This window comes from Rhineura floridana, chromosome 11 (genome assembly GCF_030035675.1).
Source record: "Rhineura floridana isolate rRhiFlo1 chromosome 11, rRhiFlo1.hap2, whole genome shotgun sequence".
NCBI classification, from domain to species: Eukaryota; Metazoa; Chordata; class Lepidosauria; order Squamata; family Rhineuridae; genus Rhineura; species Rhineura floridana.
Genome location: NC_084490.1, coordinates 46,962,852 through 46,982,400, shown reverse-complemented (window position 1 = coordinate 46,982,400; position 19,549 = coordinate 46,962,852). Strand labels below are relative to the sequence as shown.

The 19,549-nt window shown below is 46.2% G+C and overlaps 2 protein-coding genes across 12 annotated transcripts in view; both read right to left on the bottom strand.

The window, feature by feature from the left end:
- Positions 1-1,917: 1,917 nt before the first annotated feature.
- Positions 1,918-7,797, bottom strand: CISD3 (CDGSH iron sulfur domain 3). 3 transcript variants are annotated; one of them, XM_061589392.1, is made up of 4 exons: positions 7,724-7,797; positions 6,769-6,985; positions 3,461-3,589; positions 1,918-3,043 (listed from the first exon to the last, which is right to left on the bottom strand). In XM_061589392.1, the coding sequence occupies exons 2-4, from the start codon at positions 6,841-6,843 to the stop codon at positions 2,858-2,860; spliced, it is 390 nt and encodes a 129-aa protein (XP_061445376.1). In that variant the 5' UTR covers positions 6,844-6,985; positions 7,724-7,797; the 3' UTR covers positions 1,918-2,857. The 3 variants fall into 3 exon arrangements, with proteins under 3 accessions (XP_061445376.1, XP_061445378.1, XP_061445375.1); XM_061589394.1 differs by lacking the exon at positions 7,724-7,797 and adding an exon at positions 6,459-6,593 and having other exon boundaries at positions 6,769-7,399; XM_061589391.1 differs by lacking the exon at positions 7,724-7,797 and having other exon boundaries at positions 6,769-7,393.
- A 375-nt stretch (positions 7,798-8,172) lies between these two features.
- MLLT6 (MLLT6, PHD finger containing) overlaps positions 8,173-19,549 on the bottom strand; it is a 203,973-nt gene continuing 192,596 nt past the window's right edge. For all 9 annotated transcript variants that reach the window (XM_061590461.1, XM_061590464.1, XM_061590463.1 and 6 more), the window contains 3 exons: positions 18,601-18,709; positions 17,659-18,015; positions 8,173-17,076 (listed from right to left, as the gene is read on the bottom strand). In XM_061590461.1, coding sequence (XP_061446445.1) covers positions 17,032-17,076; positions 17,659-18,015; positions 18,601-18,709 — 511 coding nt within the window. In that variant the 3' untranslated portion in view covers positions 8,173-17,031. The remainder of the gene's footprint in view (positions 17,077-17,658; positions 18,016-18,600; positions 18,710-19,549) is intronic.

The window sequence follows — 19,549 nt, the reverse complement described above, 5'->3', positions numbered from 1 at the left end:
TCCTTTTGCCTTTGGACCCACCCACCACCAGCACGTGGTCCCTGGGAAGTTGCCCATGAGGGAATGTGGCCTTGACTGAAAAAGGTAGGCTACCCCTCCCCCCCGCACTGGACGGCAATGTGTTAGTTCGCTTGCTTCAAAATGCGGTAAGCCAGCCCTGCTGTGTCTCATGCGGTTCCCCATTCTTATTAAATCCAGAGTCTAAGGCTGCATACACACCCCATACATTTAAAGCACATTATTTCCCCAGAGAATCCTAGCAACTGTCGTTAGAGAAGGATGCTTAGGGATTGTAGCTCTGTGAGGGGTCAACTACAGCTCCCAGAACTTTTTTTGTGGGGATGGGGCAAGTCATGTGCCTTAAATGTATGGTGCGTACACAGCCTAACATTATCACGCTACACCATCACTGAGCAAGCACTGCCTTACATCTAGAACTAATGGGGAGAGTGTTGAGGTCAGGTCAGATGGCTGAGCAAGCTGGAGAGCCAGCCTTTTTTCTCATTTTAGAAATGAATGACGCCTACATCCAAAAATGGTCTCTGCCCACCCAACCCTTATCCTGGTCGTACAGTAGCATGCAAGCTATCTGCACAGGGACCTAATTACCTGTGCTAGCAGCAGCTAGGCTTAGCGTAATGTTGTCACTAAGCAATTCAACAGTAGCAACTACTGTTTCAGACCTGGCTGGTATAAGCCAGCCCGCCATGTACTTTGGCTATGATGAAATCTGATGTTCTCTTTCTGCACTCTGACCTGACAGAGGCCCTTGTACCAGATGTGGCAGGCACAAATTGCATACTCTGGGAATTGCCGACAGGGTTGGCTTCTGCAACAAGAGAGATGCCAGAAAGCTAGTGTTCCCGAGTGGCGTAACTGCTTAAGGATGCCAAAAGCCAGAGAGAAAACTCTGTTTTTGGACAGAAAGGGCCCTTTGGATATTGGAACTAGCAAACCTCATCATACTCATGTAAGTGAATTTATCAACAGAATAAACCTGAATATGCATCTGTTTCTCAAGTTTAGAGGCGAGTGCCAATCATTATGTAACTAAAGTAGCACCACCTACGGAGAAAGCGGTCTCTGCATGTGTTTTTTGGGGCTGGAGGCCTCAAAGATATTCAGAAGCAGAAAAAATCAGAAAGGGGCAAATGCCCAATAGCTGAAATATGATTGCACATACATGTACCACATGCATGACTCACCCTGGTAGCTACCTTATACTAACTCAGACAATTGATCCATTTAGGTCAGTTTTGTCTCCACATTGACTGCCTGTGGCTGTTCAGGGTTTCAGGCAGAGGTCTCTCCCAATTCCCAGGCCTACCTGGAAATGCTAGGGATTGTACCTGGGGCACTCTACATTCAAATGTGCCCTTCCACAGAGCCACAATCCTTCCCCCTCCCCGGTTCATTGCCACAGCAGGGCCTGTACAGCCGACTTCAAAAAGCCACCTTGATAGTTCTTGTCTGCATGTGGTGAGAGGAGGAAGCAGAAGCCAGAATAGTGCCCAAGAAAGGAAAATTTTCCCACTCTAGGTGGGCTCCACTCCTCCAAGGGCTCTCAACTGTCCCTCCTCCAGTAGGGAACAAGCCAGAGGGCAGAAACCCCCACCCCCCATCAAAAACAACATTTTGTTGCACAGCCTCAACGTATCTTGCAAGATAACCAACACAGAGATGTAGTTATGAGCATCTCAGTATTCCATGATTCTATACCAATGAAGAAAAAAGTGCAACATGTGGTTCTAGGCCTGAATTCACTTTTCTGAGAATCTCTGCTTTTCCTCCCTCCTTCTTTAAATCAAGTTGATAGTCCATATGGCTGTAAATAAAAGTGTGTGTGGGCAACACCTGCTGAAGGCAAAGAAGTGACCTCCCTGCCTTGGCTAGAAGCAGACTAAAATATGCAAAATATTTTAAAAATCAGATTAGTTTAATGTGCAAAATAATTCAGGCCACAGGATTTTGCTTACTTTGGCCCAGAATGCTGACTTAATTTTTTTTACAAAGTACACAAAGTTACTGCTTGCTGCCTCTTGCTGTACTAAAGGCCTTGCAAAACTTTGCATTTTATCTACATTTTGTACCTATGTGACACATACACACACTGGTTGCTGCTTGAGAATCTTAAGCTGTTGCTTGGGATGAAAGAGAATCTTCTAGCAGACATTTCAGCTATGACACTTGCCTATCGTAGCTCCAATAGGGTTTGCCTGCTTCCTGGTAGGCATTCAGCCAGTTCACTTGATCTCATTCTCACCACCCTAGCGTCACCATTTCTGTTCTACTGCTAGTTGGCTCCTTCTCTCCTCCCATATCAATTTGCCAATCCTTAACCTTCTTCCTCAAGTCCCTGTCTTGCTCCTCTAATATAACCATCTGTGGCAGGGTCCACATAACTCTTCTTTGTTTTCTGCAGAGCCTAAACACAGACGTTATTACATTATATGGTCAGCAGTAGCAAAGTAACTAATGCAACCTACAGGCCACAAAGTAGTGTTTGAGCTGCGGGCCTACCAGAAGCAGGCAATTCATATAAGAAGAGTGTTTCCAGTGTGTTTTAATTCAAGGGGATGGTATGAAGTAAACAAAAGTGTAGAAGTCTTGGAAAGCAGCAAAATTCTTTCTCCCCTTTCCATGTGTGGATGCTCTATGCTCACTCATGTTTCACAGGGCTCACAGTGTTTATCAAGACACCAGGGGCACAATGCACTAGGATCCACTGCCCTTGCACAGCTTTAATTCACTGCAATGCGGCTTGCATGGGGCAGCGTTCTAGTGCATCGTGTCCAAGGTATTTCTCCTGCTGATTTCCATACATTAAGTCCCGCAAAGGTCTCTCATTCTCCTTTCATCACAACTGTGGATGAGAATGGAGATCAGCTTTTTGCACAAAGTCTTCCTTGTGAGTGCCATCGCAGTATGGAGGGTTCTTGGTGTATTTGCAGCCACACAGCCAAGCCTCTTTTGGTTCCTCCAGTTTAAATCTCAGGGGAGTGATTTCCGGGGCACCTTTTTTATGGGATCCATCACAGAAAGGCTGTTGGATGCAAAACAAAAGAAACATTTTTTAAAACCACAAACACACACACCCCTCACACACCACACCGCCAACAGGGTTTGCATTATAGCTTTGGCTCTGATCCACTAAAGTATTAGCAGACCAGCTGGGACTGTGTATATAAATCAGAGCCCCATTGTGAGTAGCGCTGAGGAGTTCTGTAAACCTCTCTGTTCTTGGAAACGATGGTCTCATGGGTACAAAATAACATTGAACACATGTGCTGCAGCATCACTACCCTTGGCTATGCTTAGTCTAAGGACTCATGTGCAACACTGGAGTGTGTCCCCAAATGGGTCTAATTTCAACTATGCTAAGACATGGCCTTTGAGAAGGGTGGGTCCCAAGTTTAATATAGAGAGGAATCTAGAAGAAGGAGTGAGGCTGGAGGGTTACCTGTTTTTGGCTGTGGCCACAGGCACACCACGCATAACGCTTCCCTGCTGCTAAGTCCACCTGAAAAGGATGTTTGGCTGCAATTACCGGTTGGGCTGAAGATGTTGAAGCAGCTGAACAGCACCTTATCTGCAATGCAGCCAGAGTGGGGTGAGGAAGGACAAACATTAATAAAGGAAAGAGGCAGCAGGCTAGCTAATGACCAGGACTGCTGGACTTAGCAGTTTGCCACAAGCAAACTTTTCTCTAGCTTCAGCTCCTAAGGCAGAGGTAGACTTAAAAGCATAGTGGGGAACTTCTAGATCAGCCTTTCCCAACCTTTGGGTCTCCAGATGTTGCTAGACTAAAGTTCCCATCGTTCCTGACCATTAGCCATGCTGGCTGGAGCTGATGGGAGTTGTAGTCCAACAACATCTGGGATCCCAAAGGTTGGGAAAAGCTGTTCTAGATTGTGACCCGACAACCCCATCCCAGCATGCCACAGATGGTAAAAGTAGGAAGCTGCACAAGCTCTTCTTGCTTCTGAAGTCCATGAGATGGAGAGGCATGAGTTCCATTTCTGCACACAAAATGCTGCAGAGCACAGACAAACTGGTTTTGTTACAGTTCGTATAATGACCAGTTGGGATGGAAAAGGTTCAGTAAGCTTAGTGGAGTAGCTGGGCACTTAGCCTTGCTTCCTTTCCCAAGAAGTTCCTCCTTTGGGAGGAAGCGCAGGCTATAAATTCTGTAAATAAATGCTAGTTCATCTCCTTTTTGCTGTGTTTGCACATACAAGGCACACTTGAGGTTTGACCAGTCAATATATTTAGGTTCATCAGGTCAAACTGACTATGAGAAACATGCTGGGTTTTGTCTCATCTTGCAGCACATAACTTGGCTCACTCTCTTGAGTCATAGTAATTATTTGATCAGTAGGCTGGCCCTTGCTCATGATAATAATAATAATAATAATAAAATTTATTTATGAGTCGCCTATCTGGCCGAATTAACGGCCACTCTAGGCGACGTACATTAATACAATAAAATACAATATACAATCAATAAGACCATCAATCATCTAAGCACCACTCTACCAATTAATAACAACATTAATAACTAACCCGCCCCAGAGATCCCATAGGCCTGCCTGAATAGCCAGGTTTTCAAGGCCTGGCGGAAACCTATTAGGGAGGGGGCATGGCGAAGATCAAAAGGAAGGGAATTCCAGAGGGTGGGGGCCACAATCGAAAATGCCCTCTCTCTGGTCCGTACCAGCCTCACTGTCTTAACTGGTGGGACCGAGAGAAGGTCTTGTGTGGCTGATCTCGTCAGGCGGCATAATTGGTGATGCTGGAGGCGCTCCTTCAGATAAACTGGGCCGAAACCGTATAGGGCTTTAAAGGTCAACACCAACACCTTGAATTGGGCCCGGTAAATAACTGGTAGCCAGTGTAGATCTACTAACACCGGAGTAATATGATCACGGTGACGGCTATTCATGAGCAACCGAACCGCCGCATTCTGTATCAGTTGTAATTTCCGGACCGTTTTCAAGGGTAGCCCCACGTAGAGCGCACTGCAGTAGTCTAAGCGAGAGGAGACCAGAGCATGTATCACCCGTGGGAGCAGATGGGCTGGAAGGTAGGGTTGTAGCCTTCGTATCAGATGTAATTGATACCAGGCTGCCCGGCTCACAGCCGAAATCTGAGCCTCCATAGACAGCTGGGAGTCAAGAATGACCCCAAGGCTACGGACCTGGTCTTTCAGGGGCAAACTTACCCCATTGAACACCAGGTCTATATCTCCCAATCTTCCCTTGTTGCCCACTAGCAACACTTCGGTCTTGTCGGGGTTTAGTTTCAGCCTATTCCTTCCCATCCATTCACTTACGGAGTCCAGGCACTTGGACATGGTATCCACAGCCAACTCTGGTGAGGACTTAAACGAGAGATAGAGCTGAGTGTCATCCGTATATTGGTGGCACTGCAGCCCAAATCTCCTGATGATGGCCCCCAGCGGCTTTACATAGATGTTGAACAGCATGGGGGAGAGGATAGAACTCTGTGGCACTCCACAAGTGAGAGGCCAAGGGTCTGAAACCTCATCCCCCAATGCCACCCGCTGGCGCCTGTCTGAGAGATAGGAACGGAGCCACCGTAAAACAGTGACCCCTATTCCTAATCCCTCCAGGCGACCTAAAAGGATAACGTGGTCGACGGTATCGAAAGCCGCTGAGAGGTCCAGGAGGACGAGGAGGGTATATTCTCTCCTATCCAATGCCCTCCTCATATCATCCACCAGGGCGACCAAGGTTGTTTCAGTTCCATGTCCAGTCCTGAAGCCCGATTGGAATGGATCAAGATAATCTGCTTCATCCAAGTGTGTCTGTAACTGTTTGGCCACCACTCGCTCAATCACCTTGCCCAAGAATGGTAAATTAGAGACTGGGCGAAAGTTATTCAACTCTTGGGGATCCAAGGAGGACTTTTTCAAGATAGGTTTTATTACTTCCTCCTTGAGGGCTAGTGGCATTGCACCCTCTTCCAAGGATGCATTTACCATTGCCTTGATCCCTTCGCTCAGTTTCTCTTTGCAGCTCATAATGAGCCACGAGGGGCAAGGGTCGTGATGTGCCGCTGTGAAGTCTGTTGTAGTCCTGCCATCGAGTGGACTGGTTCCCCCCCCCCCAAACTCTATTATATAAAGGATGTTTATCCTTATATGAGTTTAATACCAGTCATAGCTTTTCTTCAAATAATACTGGAACTGTAATTTGGTACAGGATAGGCAATTCTCTCCAGAATTAATCCTTATTGCAGAATCACACTTCCCAAGATTCCCTGGAGAGGGGCATGAAAATCTCTTTAAACCTCCACTGCAGTTACCCAAATAACGAGGGTTATGAGTCCTCCTCCAACATCCTTAAACTACTCAGTTGCACTCATAATCAGGAGTATAATCAGGAGTACTTAAGTGTGCTCTGGCTTCCGAATGTATGCTTATGGGTAGATCTAACCTGATTCAACGGATACCCGTACGAACTCGGGAGTAGTCGTTTTTTCCAGATCAACCGTGCAATCCTATGCATGCTTGTTAGGAAGTTAAGTCCCCACTGAGTTCAATGGGGCGTAAGTACGTACAGGACTGCAACCTAAAAAATCCAGGATAAAATGACATTTTCATGGAAAATCAAGACAAATTCTCCCACAGATTTAAACGACACTGAGGATTCATTTGCTCGGCTCCTAGTGAAGGAAGCCGGCCGGGGTAGGTAAGTGGCTGAGTAGGTGCCCTTTCCAAACTTTCTAGTCTTCTGCAGCGCTCACCTGGGGAAAAACGAGCCGATCGAAGGATCTAGCCGCAAATGAGACGAGAGCACCACTTCCCCGCAGCCCAGGCATAGTTTGCAACCAAGCAGCGATTGCAGAGCTCCTCCTCTTAGCAGGGTCACCTTCTCCCCCTCTCTGTGCCAGCCCTACCGGAAGCCGTAGGACTTGAAGGGTTCGCCCCGCTCGCAGTCCCGGAACCAGCAACACAAGGTTCCTGGAGGTGGAAGAAATTTGCATCGGGGCTTTTCCATGGGTTGAAACAAGAACCGTTAAGCCAAGCCCTGCTGTTTTTATTTTATGTCCTTACATTTTCTGTTACCTCTTAGGGCTCTGCACTGAGCATGGTTTTACAGTTTGAAGGCATTACTGCAGCTTGATTGACATGAGGAAGTGAATGCTTCAGAGGACGTGTTTCCTTTTACATTTTATCTAGCCATCTAAAGATACTCAGAGAAGAAAATTGCCACAAAAAAGAAGCCATCACCACTCGATACTTTCCCCACAATCTACATATGCATAGCAAATTTTTCCCAATAGCCATCTGGTTCAAATCATGCTCATCCGAGGGCTCCTTTCACGTACACCCGCTGCCACATGGAAACTGTTTCTCCTTGGCCCAATTCCACACGGCTGTGCAGTGTGTGTGAATATGACAACCATGTAAGGTGGGGGGGGGAGTAAGCCCACGTGAGCAGAATGAGGGGAAGTGGCTCCCATACGGGTGTCTCAGTGTGTGCTTGATTGAGAGCAGGGACGGGCTTTATTTCTTCCCTCACAAAATTAGATGTTCCGGGAAAAGGTGATCACATAAAGCTCTCGGATGTTACAGGAATGGCACGTTCCCATTTCCCCATTCTGGATTCTATAATAATAAATAGTCAAATTGGATGAGGCCTATAAGGCCATCGAGTCCAACCCTCTGCTCAATGCAGGAATCCAAGTTAAAGTATACCCGACACGTGGCTGTCCAGCTGCTTCTTCAATGCCTCCAGTGGGAGTGCCCACCTCCTCCCTGGGTGATTGATTCCACTGTCATACTGCTCTAACAGGAAGCTTTTCCTAATGTTTGGCCAAAATCTGGTTTCCTCCAGCTGGAGCCTATTAAGTTGTGGTCCTGCACTCTGGGATGATGAGAAGAGATCCTGGCCCTCCTCTGTGTGACAATCTTTCAAGTACTTGAAGAGTGCTATTATACTTCCTCTGTCTTCTCTTCTCAAGGTTAAACATGCCCAGGTCTTTCAGTCTCTCCTCAGTATTATTATTGTTGTTGTTGTTTGTTGTCGTCATCGTCATCACCATCACCCAGTGCAACAGACCCACATGCAGCAAGCAACCCCTTTCACAAATATATTGCGCTTACTATAACAGGGCCACAGAAAGCAGAAGGAACTATCCCAAAAGTGTATTGAAAAAGAATCTTTATTTTAAAAAAGCAATCCAAAAGTAATCTAACAGTTCCAATTGCCAAGGCTTGAAATTATTTATTTATTAGTTGGCAAAATTATATCCTGCCTTCCCCAAAGATTTTTTTCCCCTCCCAGGGCAGCTTGACACCACATAAATACAACAAAATACAATCAGTAAAAGTACAGCATCATCAGAGCAAATAAACAGACAACAGCATATAAAAGCAGCATAGAGACAATTTAAACAGGAACTTACATTATGAAAAGGGTTTTGCCTGGCCCTGAACAGATAGCACTGTAGATCTCGAGAACCTCTGGCTGTGTGTAACATCTCACCTGATGAAGAGTTCTGGAGAACTAAAGCTTGCTGTTATTTTGTGGTTGGTCCTAATAAAAGTATTTTTGGTTGATCCTAATAAAAGTATTTCCCAGCTGTAGATTTTGGAGCTTTATGGAGCAACAACATAGCTGCCTTTGCTTTTTATGTGTCTTGGGAGAGTACTCCATAGCCGGGGAGAAAAAGCTGTTTCCTGGAAATGGGTACGTCAAGGATCCCAACTGGACTCAAGTGTCTATGTAGCAAGAATCACATCACAGCAATGCAGAATAATTATGACTGACACCCCAAATTATAAAATCACTTTCTTTTTGATTTTTCTTTGGTTAGTAACAGGTACAGCCTTTAATTTTTACTACACATAGAGGTGTACAGAGTTGTAAATGCCTTTCTTCCTGGAAGATACCTGCTTGCAGAAAAGCAATACAAATCATTATTAAAAAGAGATTGCTTATATACAGGCTTTTTTTTTTAAGGTATAGTTCCTTCATGAAAAGCCTTGCCAGCTCAACGTGCACTGGAATGACTTTTGGTTATTTTCTTTTTAAATCATCACTTCTGCTTTCTATAGCTTAACACAAGAACAGGCAACCTGTGGCCCTCCAGATGTTGCTGGACCCCAATAGCCCCAGCCACCATGGCAAATGATTAAAGCTGACATCTAGAAAGCCACAGGTCCCCCACACCTGTCTTAACAAATTGCCCTGGTCTTCTTTGCTGGATTGGGGCCTCTTCCTCCCATTCCCATTTCCTTTCTAGGCAGGCATTCTGCTGACATTTTCTAACACAGACATTTGGACACAGTTGGTGAAACCCAACACCTTTATCAGTGCTCATTTTAAAACTGGAGTGGTTAGCCTGGGGCCCTCCAGATGTTGTTGGACTTCAGCTCCCATCCACCTCTGCTAGCCTGGGCAGTGCTCCAGGATGATATCTGGAGTCCAATCACACCTGAAGGGCACCAGGGTTAGCCACCTCCTGCATTAAAAAGGGGGGGGTCACTCACCCATTCCCATACTGTCACTCTGTGCTTAGTTATATTTGAAAGGCAAAGCCCCCCCCCAGTTTAATCATCATATTTCTGGCTTTTTTATGTCTTTGATATTAATTTTATTATCTTAAAGAACAGTCAAGCAGCATGAAAAAATATATCTTAGCTACATTACCTTAATTGCCAAAAATATATACATCTTTTCCTCTTATTTAATTAAAAATAACAACCACCAAGGAGGGAGGGGACATTAGACACAGGCAATGTACTAAAATGAGACATTAGCATCAAAAGATGGGTATAAAGCCATATACCCCAGTGCAACCAAACGTGGAACGTACTCATTCCACCCACCCCCAATTTAATTTTTGTTCTTTTTCTGCCAAGAAAAATATTTTGTTGCTCTGCCCCCGTGCTTTTTTAAAGCACCAAGGCCAGTCTCCTTTTAAACGTAACTTTTTACCCATGGCTCTTAAAGCCTGTTAGCTTTTTGACAGTTAGGATTTCAAGGCAGTTTCATTTCTTGAGACCCTATTCCTGATGCGCAAGTTTGCTGGATATGTGCTTTGGCTGGAAAAGATGCAGAAAGGGCAATCCAAAAGACTGAGGGGTTGAGGGAGCACCTTCCCTATGAGAAAAGACTGAAGCATTTTTAAGTCATAAAAAAGAGAGGTGCCTAATGACCAAACTAAGTGATAGAGATCCGTGATCAGATGCAGTGATGGCTACCAACTTGGATGACTTTAAATGATTAGACAAATTTATGGAGGATGAGGCTTAAAAAGGCTACCACATGAAGTCTTCCTCTACTGTTGGAGGCAGTATGTCTCTGAATACTGGTTCCTGGGAGTAGGGTGAACTCTATTATACACGGGTCCTGCTTGTGGCCTTTCCATAGCCATCTAGTTGGCTATAGTGAGAACAGGATGCTGGACTAGATGGGCCTTTGGCCTGGTCCAGCAGAGCCCTTTTTTATGTTATCACCCAGCTATTTTTTTTAAAAAAGGAGCCAGTGTGGGTGTGGGATTAGATTGGAAATATAGCCCTTGACAAGAGGGGGTTAACCTTTCCCTCCTCTGCTCTGACACATATCACTTGCCTGAACTAAAGCGGCAAATCTACACACCAGGGGTGGGAAACTTGTACCCCCAGGACTGCATGTTCCCCTTGGTCTAATCTCATGTCAGCCTAATTTCTGGCAGAGAGAAAGAATGCTCCACCCACTTTTGGCACTACTCCACCCACTGCTGCCATGTCGCCTCTGACATATTACCCTCTAAGGAATGTGACCCTCAACAGAAAAATCTGGGAGTAAGTCCTGTTGAACCCAATAAGACCGACTTCTGAAAGAGTACACTCCACATCATTACCCAGCTACTATTTGCTCCTTTTGGGAAGATAAACACCAGTAAACTGTGATGTGGAAAAGCACAAGGGATACTTGTATGTTTTCTGTAAGAGGGAAAGTAAGTTGAGGAGGGACTATTTAGATCAGGAAAACACTGGGGTGAAGGAAGAGTAAATAGTCTCTTCACTAGCACCAACATCCCAATCCATCTCATAAAATTTGGAATGTTATGGATGTGAATCAAAATTTTCCTCCATCTCATAACTCTTGATTGGTGATAGAAAGTACTTGTTCACACAACACTAAAGCAACCTACAGAATTCACTGCTATGTGTTGATGACCACAACCTTAGATGGCATTTGAAAGGTGGTCAGCCAAACTCAGCCTTCCCAAATTTCCTGTTCTCCAGACTACAACTCCCATTATCCCTAATCATTCACCATACTGAGACTGATAAGGAGTTGTAGTTCAAAATGTTTTGGAGGCACCAGGTTGGGAAAAGCAAGACAAATTCATGGAATAATAGCTACTATGCCTAATACTACTACTGATGGATCTCAGTGGAGCTTCCATGTTAGCATGCCTCTGAATATGTTGCTAAAGAGCAAAGAACCGGGGAGAATGGGCTGCTGTCTGGTCAGTGCTGGAAACAAGATGTTGGAATCCATGGACTCCTTAGTCTGATCCAGCAGGCCTTTTCGCTTTGACTTTTAAATGATATATGAACCCTCTATGAAATAATATGGGGCAATGCCTTTTCAGTGCCCTTCACAGGCAGCAGAAGGTGCGGGGCGGGGGAACAGGCACCCATGTGGGCTCAAAACCACCAGAAAGTTATTCGGTGCAAGCAAACAGTATCTCTAATATTGTTTTATTATTGACTAATGGACCAAACCGAGCTCCATGGTTGAGATTGGTTACCAATTCGGCAACTGTTTGTTAATCAACAACTAACATGCAGTTGTGCCCTTGGATAAACATACATCTCTGACTACATGCATGTTACAAAATCAATATGCTGTTGAAAGGATCTTTGTCGATCCATCTTAAAAGGCACATGCGGACAAGTTCAAATGGGGCATGTGGACCCTAAGAGAGTGAGATCACCTCCTGGGTGGCAATTTGCTGGGGAAAGGATGGTCCTAGTAGGTTAATGGGAAACCCCTAATCTACTGCTGTACTTTGGTAGGGCTGCATCTTGAACATTGTCTCAATTAATGGAAGAGAGAGCCGAATTTTGACAATAGGGATGTTAAAACTTTTGGCCAAGAGCAACAGTTGCTGACCAACCCTAACTTAACCATTCAAAAGTGAAGATAATACAGATGTTATTGACTCGTTTTCATAGAAAGTCGCATCCAAAACAGACCAGTTTTGTAGGAGAAAACACTGTGTCTGAAACAGACTGGATGGAGTTGAACTGAGCTAACATTTAAAAAAGGGAGCGGGAGCCTTTGGAGGATGCCAAAAATAAGTAAATGCTGGCTTCCCCCCCCCTTGACCTCCACATCTTTCTCTCCCTCAATTTTAGCTTGGGATCTACTCTGATTCCAAGGATTGGTAAAGACAGGGAGCATTCTCCCATCAAATTTCCAGGTCTAACCGCAGTTCGAAGATTGTGACTTTCCTAGAAACAAAATGGTCTGCCCCGCATGACTCTGCAACCTCAATAGGTTATGCAAGACAAGAAAATTAGAACGTAGCTATTTGCATAACCAAGCGTGAGCACAGATGGATTTTATAAAGGGAACTGAACACAGTTCATTTTCGTATGAAGCAAGCCCAACTCTGACATTCCTTTTCAAATTCTTTTGGCAGACATATTGATCAGTGAATTAAACCCTGATTAACTTGCCTTGGATTTCTCTTTATGCTTTGGTGAACTTTTTGCCTCTCTCTCATTTTTTAAAGTACTGCTTGCAAGTTTATCCAATCTAACATCTGCTTAGTGCCTTAAAAAAAAATCCTTCAATTTTGAAAGAGATCAGCATGGCACAGAGGCGTCTGCCTCCAAACATGCAGAATCATATCCCCCAGTTCAGGCCTTGGGGAAAGACTGAATATTTAAACAAAACGTGCCTAGTGCAATTCCACAAATGTTCCACTGACCAAATAATGTACTTGAATACATACACCCCAGTTCTCCTTCTGCTATTCATGGTGAGGAGAAAGGAGTTATCCAGACCATTAATGCCCCACTCATTTGACCATGAAAAGTCTGGTCAACTTCCCTCTCTGGTATTCAAGACATCAATTAGCACCACCCGGACATTTTCAGGCCTATCTTGTCAGCTTAAAGTGCGAGAAATCTGCTTTGCTAAGGAATGGAAGCTGGACTCCTCAGGATGCTGACAGAGAACACCACGGCTGTTTACATGATCATGGCTGTGTGGAATACATGGACAATATGCACTGCCAGGTCGGCAGCTGAGCATCTGACCTCAAGTGTGATAAGCAGCAATGGTAAGCAAAGTGCTACATTTCGGCAGGGTTGTGTGCATCCTTCCACCAAGTGGGTTTCACTGTTTTGACTTGAGCATGCTATTCCTTGGGACTCAGAGGGGGTGCTGCATGGCTTGCAGTGATCAAATGGTCAGAACTGGCATACTTGAATGCATGTCCCTCCACAGAAAAGTTCTGCACTGACACCCCTTTAGGCTAATTTTGCCTGCCAGGACAAGTTCACATCTAGAATCACCAAACCCTAGATGGAATGCCCCTTTAGTCTTAATCAGCTGCCCGAAAGGCAGCACCATCTATCCATTCATTAGTTCCTTTCAGATCAACCCATGCAATCCAAAGGGTAGATTATGATTTTTTAAAGGATGTACCAATATTATTCCAGGGGCTGTGTAACTTGTGACCCAACAACCACGTATGGTGGCCCCCTGGGATTTGATAACGCCTTCCACTTCCAGGTGAGCACTTGAAGCCACAAATTATGGCTGGTGGGTTGTGTTGGGCCTGGTGGATGACAAGTTCTGTTAGGCCAGTAGCATTCCTTAAGATAACATAGGGCTGGGGAAAGGCTTTGAGGAGAAACACATCCCACAAAATCATTAAGGGACAGCAAGGAGACAGTGAGGTTAGATTTCGGCACATAACCCTTGAATGTGCTTGAAAGTGCAATGGAGTGAATGCGGGATTTCCCACGCACACACACAAGGGTGCACTGACACGAGCCCAAAATTTACCCACAAATAAAATGGATCAGTCTCCAACTAGTCAACTGGCACGTTTCCTAAGCACGTGTCTGCCAGCTCACACAAATGGAGAGGTAGGTAAGGGGGGGGCATTTGCAGGGCAGGCTTAAGCCTTCTCATGACTGCCAATTCACCCTTTCAAATGCGTGCGCGCATACACGCGCGCACACACACGCACACACGTTTTCTCTGCAGTGGCGTTTGTTATCAGAAGCTTGGAGAAAAGCACTAAAAAAGCAGCTGTTTTTGTTTGCTTGTTTCATTGCGGGGGAAATTTGACAGTAAAAGGGTTAAGCAATCCCCTTGTGCCTGTCAATTCTCTTCTGCACATGCCCCCTCCCCCTGCATTAATGTTACAAGCGAAATATGGGGGTGGGGAACCATGTTTTTTTCTTGTAATGTCATTTAGTTCGGCCATCATTAAAGAGGTACAGACATCTCTAAATGGATAGAAACCTTTTGCTGTTCTTCTGCCCAGCAAACACTTCTCCCTTCCCCCTTCTGCTTTCACAGCCTCTTTTTTCTAAAACATTTTTTATTATGAATTTTCCCCCTTGCGTCTGCCTACTATTTTCACTTGTGTGCTTATTCACTTGCCTTGTTTAGTGGAAGCTCAACACAGCCACTTCCCCACCCCCTGGATACGGCATCAAATTTAGTTGGGAGTGAGTATATGGTTGCAGTTGTGCAAATCCAGCATTTATTGATGGAAAACATAAAAACGTCAAACCTACAAGTCCAGGAGGAGGTGAGGATGGTTGAGAAGAATATATACCCCCAATCCAGCTAAGAGGGCATGGATGAGGAACTCTACAGGTGTTGCCAAGGCAGCTGCTTCCCCAATCCAGTTGTCTGCTTGCACAGACCTAGCCCCAATCAGATGTCTGCAGACAGCACCGACCAGTTGTTTAGAAGGGGGAGCAAAGGGCTGGGTATAATCTTTCCCCCAGTTCCCACTCTGCACCAAACAACTGATCTGTGCAATTGCTTTCTTTAAAAAAAAACATAATTTTAAGAACTGCAATCCAAGGTCCCACGTGGGCAATTGGATAGAGGCTCAGAAGATTCATACCACAAAGGTAGTGAAAGACAAAACTGAATTGGAATGTGGGAGAAGTGCTGGTCTGGATGCCTTTCAAAGGTGAGTCTACTGTCTAAACAACAAGTGCATCAGGTTCATGGAGGTTTCTGTCTTTTAGTTTTGTTAACTCTCTGCGGAAGAGGTGGGGAGAATGTCAAGCATCATTCCTTTTTCTAGCTGCTCCTTTATTAGTGCCAAAGCTGCCAGGATGGGAAGCTTCCTGGTTTCCATTTGGAATAGCTGCAGCTCATGTCAGCTTCCAGTAGCATTCTGGTTTTTTAAAAAAGCGTGCACACACACACAATTCCTCCCCCTACATCACTCACTCACTCATTCAAAATGTGGAGCCAGGTACATCTTTCTGGGTAAAATGAAACAAAGAAACCAAAAGATGAAATCCTGAAAAGTTGCTTCAATATTTTCTCTTTCAAGTGTGTAGTTCATCTGTGTAGTAGGCATTTTTCTTCTAGTTTCAAAAAGGAAAACAAGAAACAAAACCAAAAAGAAAACATACCGCGGGAGGGGGGAGGAGATGAATTTGAACCACAGTGGTCATTTCTAGGGTCATCAATGCATCCCCATCACCAATGTTTGAAAATAGTGCAAATTGGAAGAGGTGGCTGGGATATGCCCACAATGAGCGTATATCCATGGAGGCATGGAAGTCCCTCTGTGTTTCAGTCTCCTGAAATCTTGCCCCTTATAAAATCTAAATTTATCCAGCAAAGACCAGGCTGTGTGGGATTCCTCAGGACATCTGACCCTGATCCCCATCAGGGACTCATCACAACATCCTCAAAGAAAAAAGAAAAAGAAATCTTGAAGGTAGGAAGGAACGGAGCTGAGGCTTCCGGTTACAAACGGGAGATAGGAGGGCTTACACTGGTGGGAAGACCAATGTTCTCATCAGCTAGGATCTGATTTAAGCCTAAGGCTTTCAGTTTGAAAGGAAGATGTTCTATACCAGAATGGAGCTATTGTGGAGATGGAAGGAACAGCTCCTGCCCTTAGACGAAGCCCCCTTCCTGCCTTTTTGGTGTGGCGGGTCTGATAGAGTAGAAAAAGATACTTCTGAGTGGTTGGAAAGCATCTCAATGGCAAACATTGATTATTTGTATTGACCTTCTTATTGTAGGCCACCTATAAAGGCTCCTAAAGGTGAGGAAGAGAAGAGTCTTATTCAAACATGAAAGTGAGGGCCTATTTCCTTCAGGCCGATGTTTAAGACAGGTGACTCACTGTGGGAGATTTGGGAGAAGAGAGTGGCTTTTTTCCTCCCAGCAGAAGCATTGTATGAAGCCACATCCATGTGTACTTTTGAAGACATTGGGGGAGCGAAACTCTCAGTGTAGGATGCATGTGGGGAGTTTCCAACTAATGCCGTTCCAATCTTACCCTCTTGTGCATCAGACACCTCAAAAGGTCCACCCTGTTGCTGTGGATGGATATCTCTGCTGCCGAATGGCTTGCTGGATTCCTTAGCCCTGGTTTGGAAAATGCTCTGCTCTGCAAAGATAACGTTACTTCCAGGGTAATGCGGCCATAGTCCGGCTAGTTGATCCCACCCATGAGGGAGTATCCTCAGGTATCGGATAAGCAGACTGCTTCGCCCTTTCCCCTTGAAGTGCAACTTCTCGTGAAATAAGTGCGACAGTAGGCGAGGCCTGTAAGGGAGACGGGTGTTTGCTCAGCCTGCCTCCTTTGGAAGGGCTCGGAACAACGGGTTCAGAACCAAGGAACGTAGACTTCTGACGCACCTCCGCGTGGCACTGCTCCGCCCGTGGCAGGAAGACTTTCCTGGAAGTCTTGTGTGCGGTTGCTCTACGTCTCGGGATCTGTGGCTCAGGGAGAGATTGCTTTCCTATGGCAGAGAGCAGCCCAGTATTGCCAAAGTTAGCCCTTGTCCTGAACTGGGGCACCTCCCTTTTCATTCATGCTCTGGGGGGAAGGGGAAGAGAAAGAAAGGCAGAAGTACAGAACTGTCTAAACCGGTTGCATGTCAAACAGCAATAAAAGAAAACCAATGTCTAGGGAATTACAACCACCACCATAGGAATAGCCCTAAGGCTTAAAGCCATTCCAAATATCATCCTCCCCCTTCAATTCCCTGCATCCTCGTCACATTTCTTTACTCCTCTGCCTCCTCCACTTAGCGTTCCCTCAGGTCTCTGCTTCTTAGTTCACTGTCTACTCCGCTCCCTGTTCATTCACCTCATCTCAGAGCCTTTCCCACTGGATTTTCCAATCTTCAGTTTCCCTGTTCCCAGACCCTACCACCTCCGTCCCCAGTTCCTGCTGAATGAATACAGCTAACCTGTCCCCAGACTATGTACGAGACTTCCTCCCCACTCAGCTGGAATTACCTTCCACTCTCATAGCAGCCAGGCAGTTTGTCATCATTCCATAATTGACTCTTTCTCCCCAGCTGTTAGAAAACTTGTGAACATTCTGTGACATCACAGCTGCTAAGCTCTTGGTAAGCGATACCCAGTTTTTAGCCTGTTCATAAAAGATACCCACCATTCCTTTCTGGCTGCTGCTGTCACCCTGCAGGCTGAGGAAAGGGTTTGTTTGTGCAGTGAGGACAGGAGGGATAGATCCCGCTGCTGCAGCTGACATCAAACTGTTCCCAGGGGTGCTGAGTGTCGGGGAAGCCATCAAGGAACTGGCTGTATGAAGCTGTTGAGGGGAAATAGAGGCCAGGAGGGTGCTGTTGGCGGCAGATGCTGCAGGGTTGTTGGAGTGGAGGAGGGATGTGGAGGTAGCGGGTCCAAGGCCAGTCATAGGCAGCTGGGAGGAGCCAGTCATCTGGAGCCGCTGCAGCTCCCTTTTCTGCTGAATCTGTTGAATCATCTGGAAAACTAAAGCCTGCTGCTCCTAGGAACCAAGTAACAGTGACTAGTTGCAGAAAGGCCTTTGCAGCATTCCCTCCACCACACCTCTATACCAATAGAAGGGAAGAGCTGGGGGAGAAGGACTCCCATAACCTAGGCTGGCCGCCCTAGTCTTGGCTGGAGGGGGAAGGACTCACTCGCCTCAAGATACTGTGGAATTTCATCCCTCCCCAAGGATCTCCACCCCACAGTCTGAGAGCCACTGCTCTGCCCACTGTCTCCATCCTATTCTTAATTTTATCTACCTCTCTCTCTCTCTTTCTCCAACGCCCCAGAGGTTTTAGCCCAGATGTGATCAACCTTTAGTCCTCCAGGTGTTGCTGAACTGCAACTCCCATCATCCCTGACTATTGGCAATGCTTGCTGTAGCTCAGCAACGTTTGGAGGGCCAAAGGTTCCCCACACTTGTTTCAGTTTATTCTCACACTTTTCTGGAACTTCCCGCCAGGCTTTTTTCTCACCCCCCCCCAAGCGTAACAAAGTCAACTCATCAGTTGCTTAGTCCCCTTGCCTGCTCCAACTGTGCCCCAGCCAGCAGTTGGGGCCCAGCCAAAGCAGCGGTACGTACTGGGTTGAGCGGCTGTGATGTCAAGAGCTGCTGCAGCTGCTGGAGCTGGAACTCGGGCTGGCTGAGGAGTTGCTGTTGCTGCTCGGTCAGGTGGCTCGTGCTGGGCAGGCTGGAGGAAGGGAAGAGGAAAAGAATGGGGTGGTTAGAAAGATATCACTGGGACCAGTGCGGGTGGTGCCGGGACCAAAAATGTTGGTGCCCAAGGTAGAAAATCCAACCAGCACCCCTGGGTCTTTCCCTTAAATGACATGCAGACATAATCCACGAAGGAGTTCCCTTGCACAAGCCTCACTTAAATAAACAAGAGCTGAGCAAGACCATGATCATTCACGTTAAATAGGAGAACATAAATCTCGGTAGATTGTACCACGTGAACCAGATCTGCCTGCCACCCATCCACTCTGCCACCTTTTAATAGCACTGAAAATTGGCCGCCTTAGGTGGCCAGGCAGGCTCCCTCACCTTGCCTTGTGGTAGGATGGTGTGATAGCGGGACACATCATGCCTGTTATATAACCTTATTCCACGACCTTTGCAGGCTACCTATGGGCAACTGGCTGGCCACTGTGAGCACAGGAAGCTGGACTAGACAGGCCTTTGGCCTGATTCCCCAGGGCTCTTCCTATGTTCACTCTGTGCCTTACAGCATGAGAATAGGCTAGCAGCAGCTGGTAAAGTGGTGTGGGTGGGGCACCATGGCTCTCCCTGCTTCCAAACATGATGGGTCACTCCAGGTAACCAAGAGGGGGAGGGGGGAGACATGGGGAGCGCTGCACAGTGCAGTAGGAGTGTCGGATTGGCTCAACCGCTGCTTGCCACACCATGCCAAGCCCCCCCTCAGATTTTGCCCTCTTTGTCAGCAGCAGCAACCTGCCGTCTGCCACACCCACACTGCCTCACCGGCCACTATTGGACCAGGCCTTCTTCACTTGTTTTCAGGTCAGAGACA

What these genes read in the sequence shown, in the direction of transcription:
- CISD3 (XM_061589391.1), bottom strand. Translation starts at nt 7,008, where the DNA reads ATGCAAATTTCTTCCACCTCCAGGAACCTTGTGTTGCTGGTTCCGGGA. An exon ending in ATCGGCTCGTTTTTCCCCAG is followed by an intron (nt 3,590 to 6,768) that starts GTGAGCGCTGCA and finishes GCTGCATTGCAG; the next exon opens with ATAAGGTGCTGTTCAGCTGC. An exon ending in GTGGCCACAGCCAAAAACAG is followed by an intron (nt 3,044 to 3,460) that starts GTAACCCTCCAG and finishes TGCATCCAACAG; the next exon opens with CCTTTCTGTGATGGATCCCA.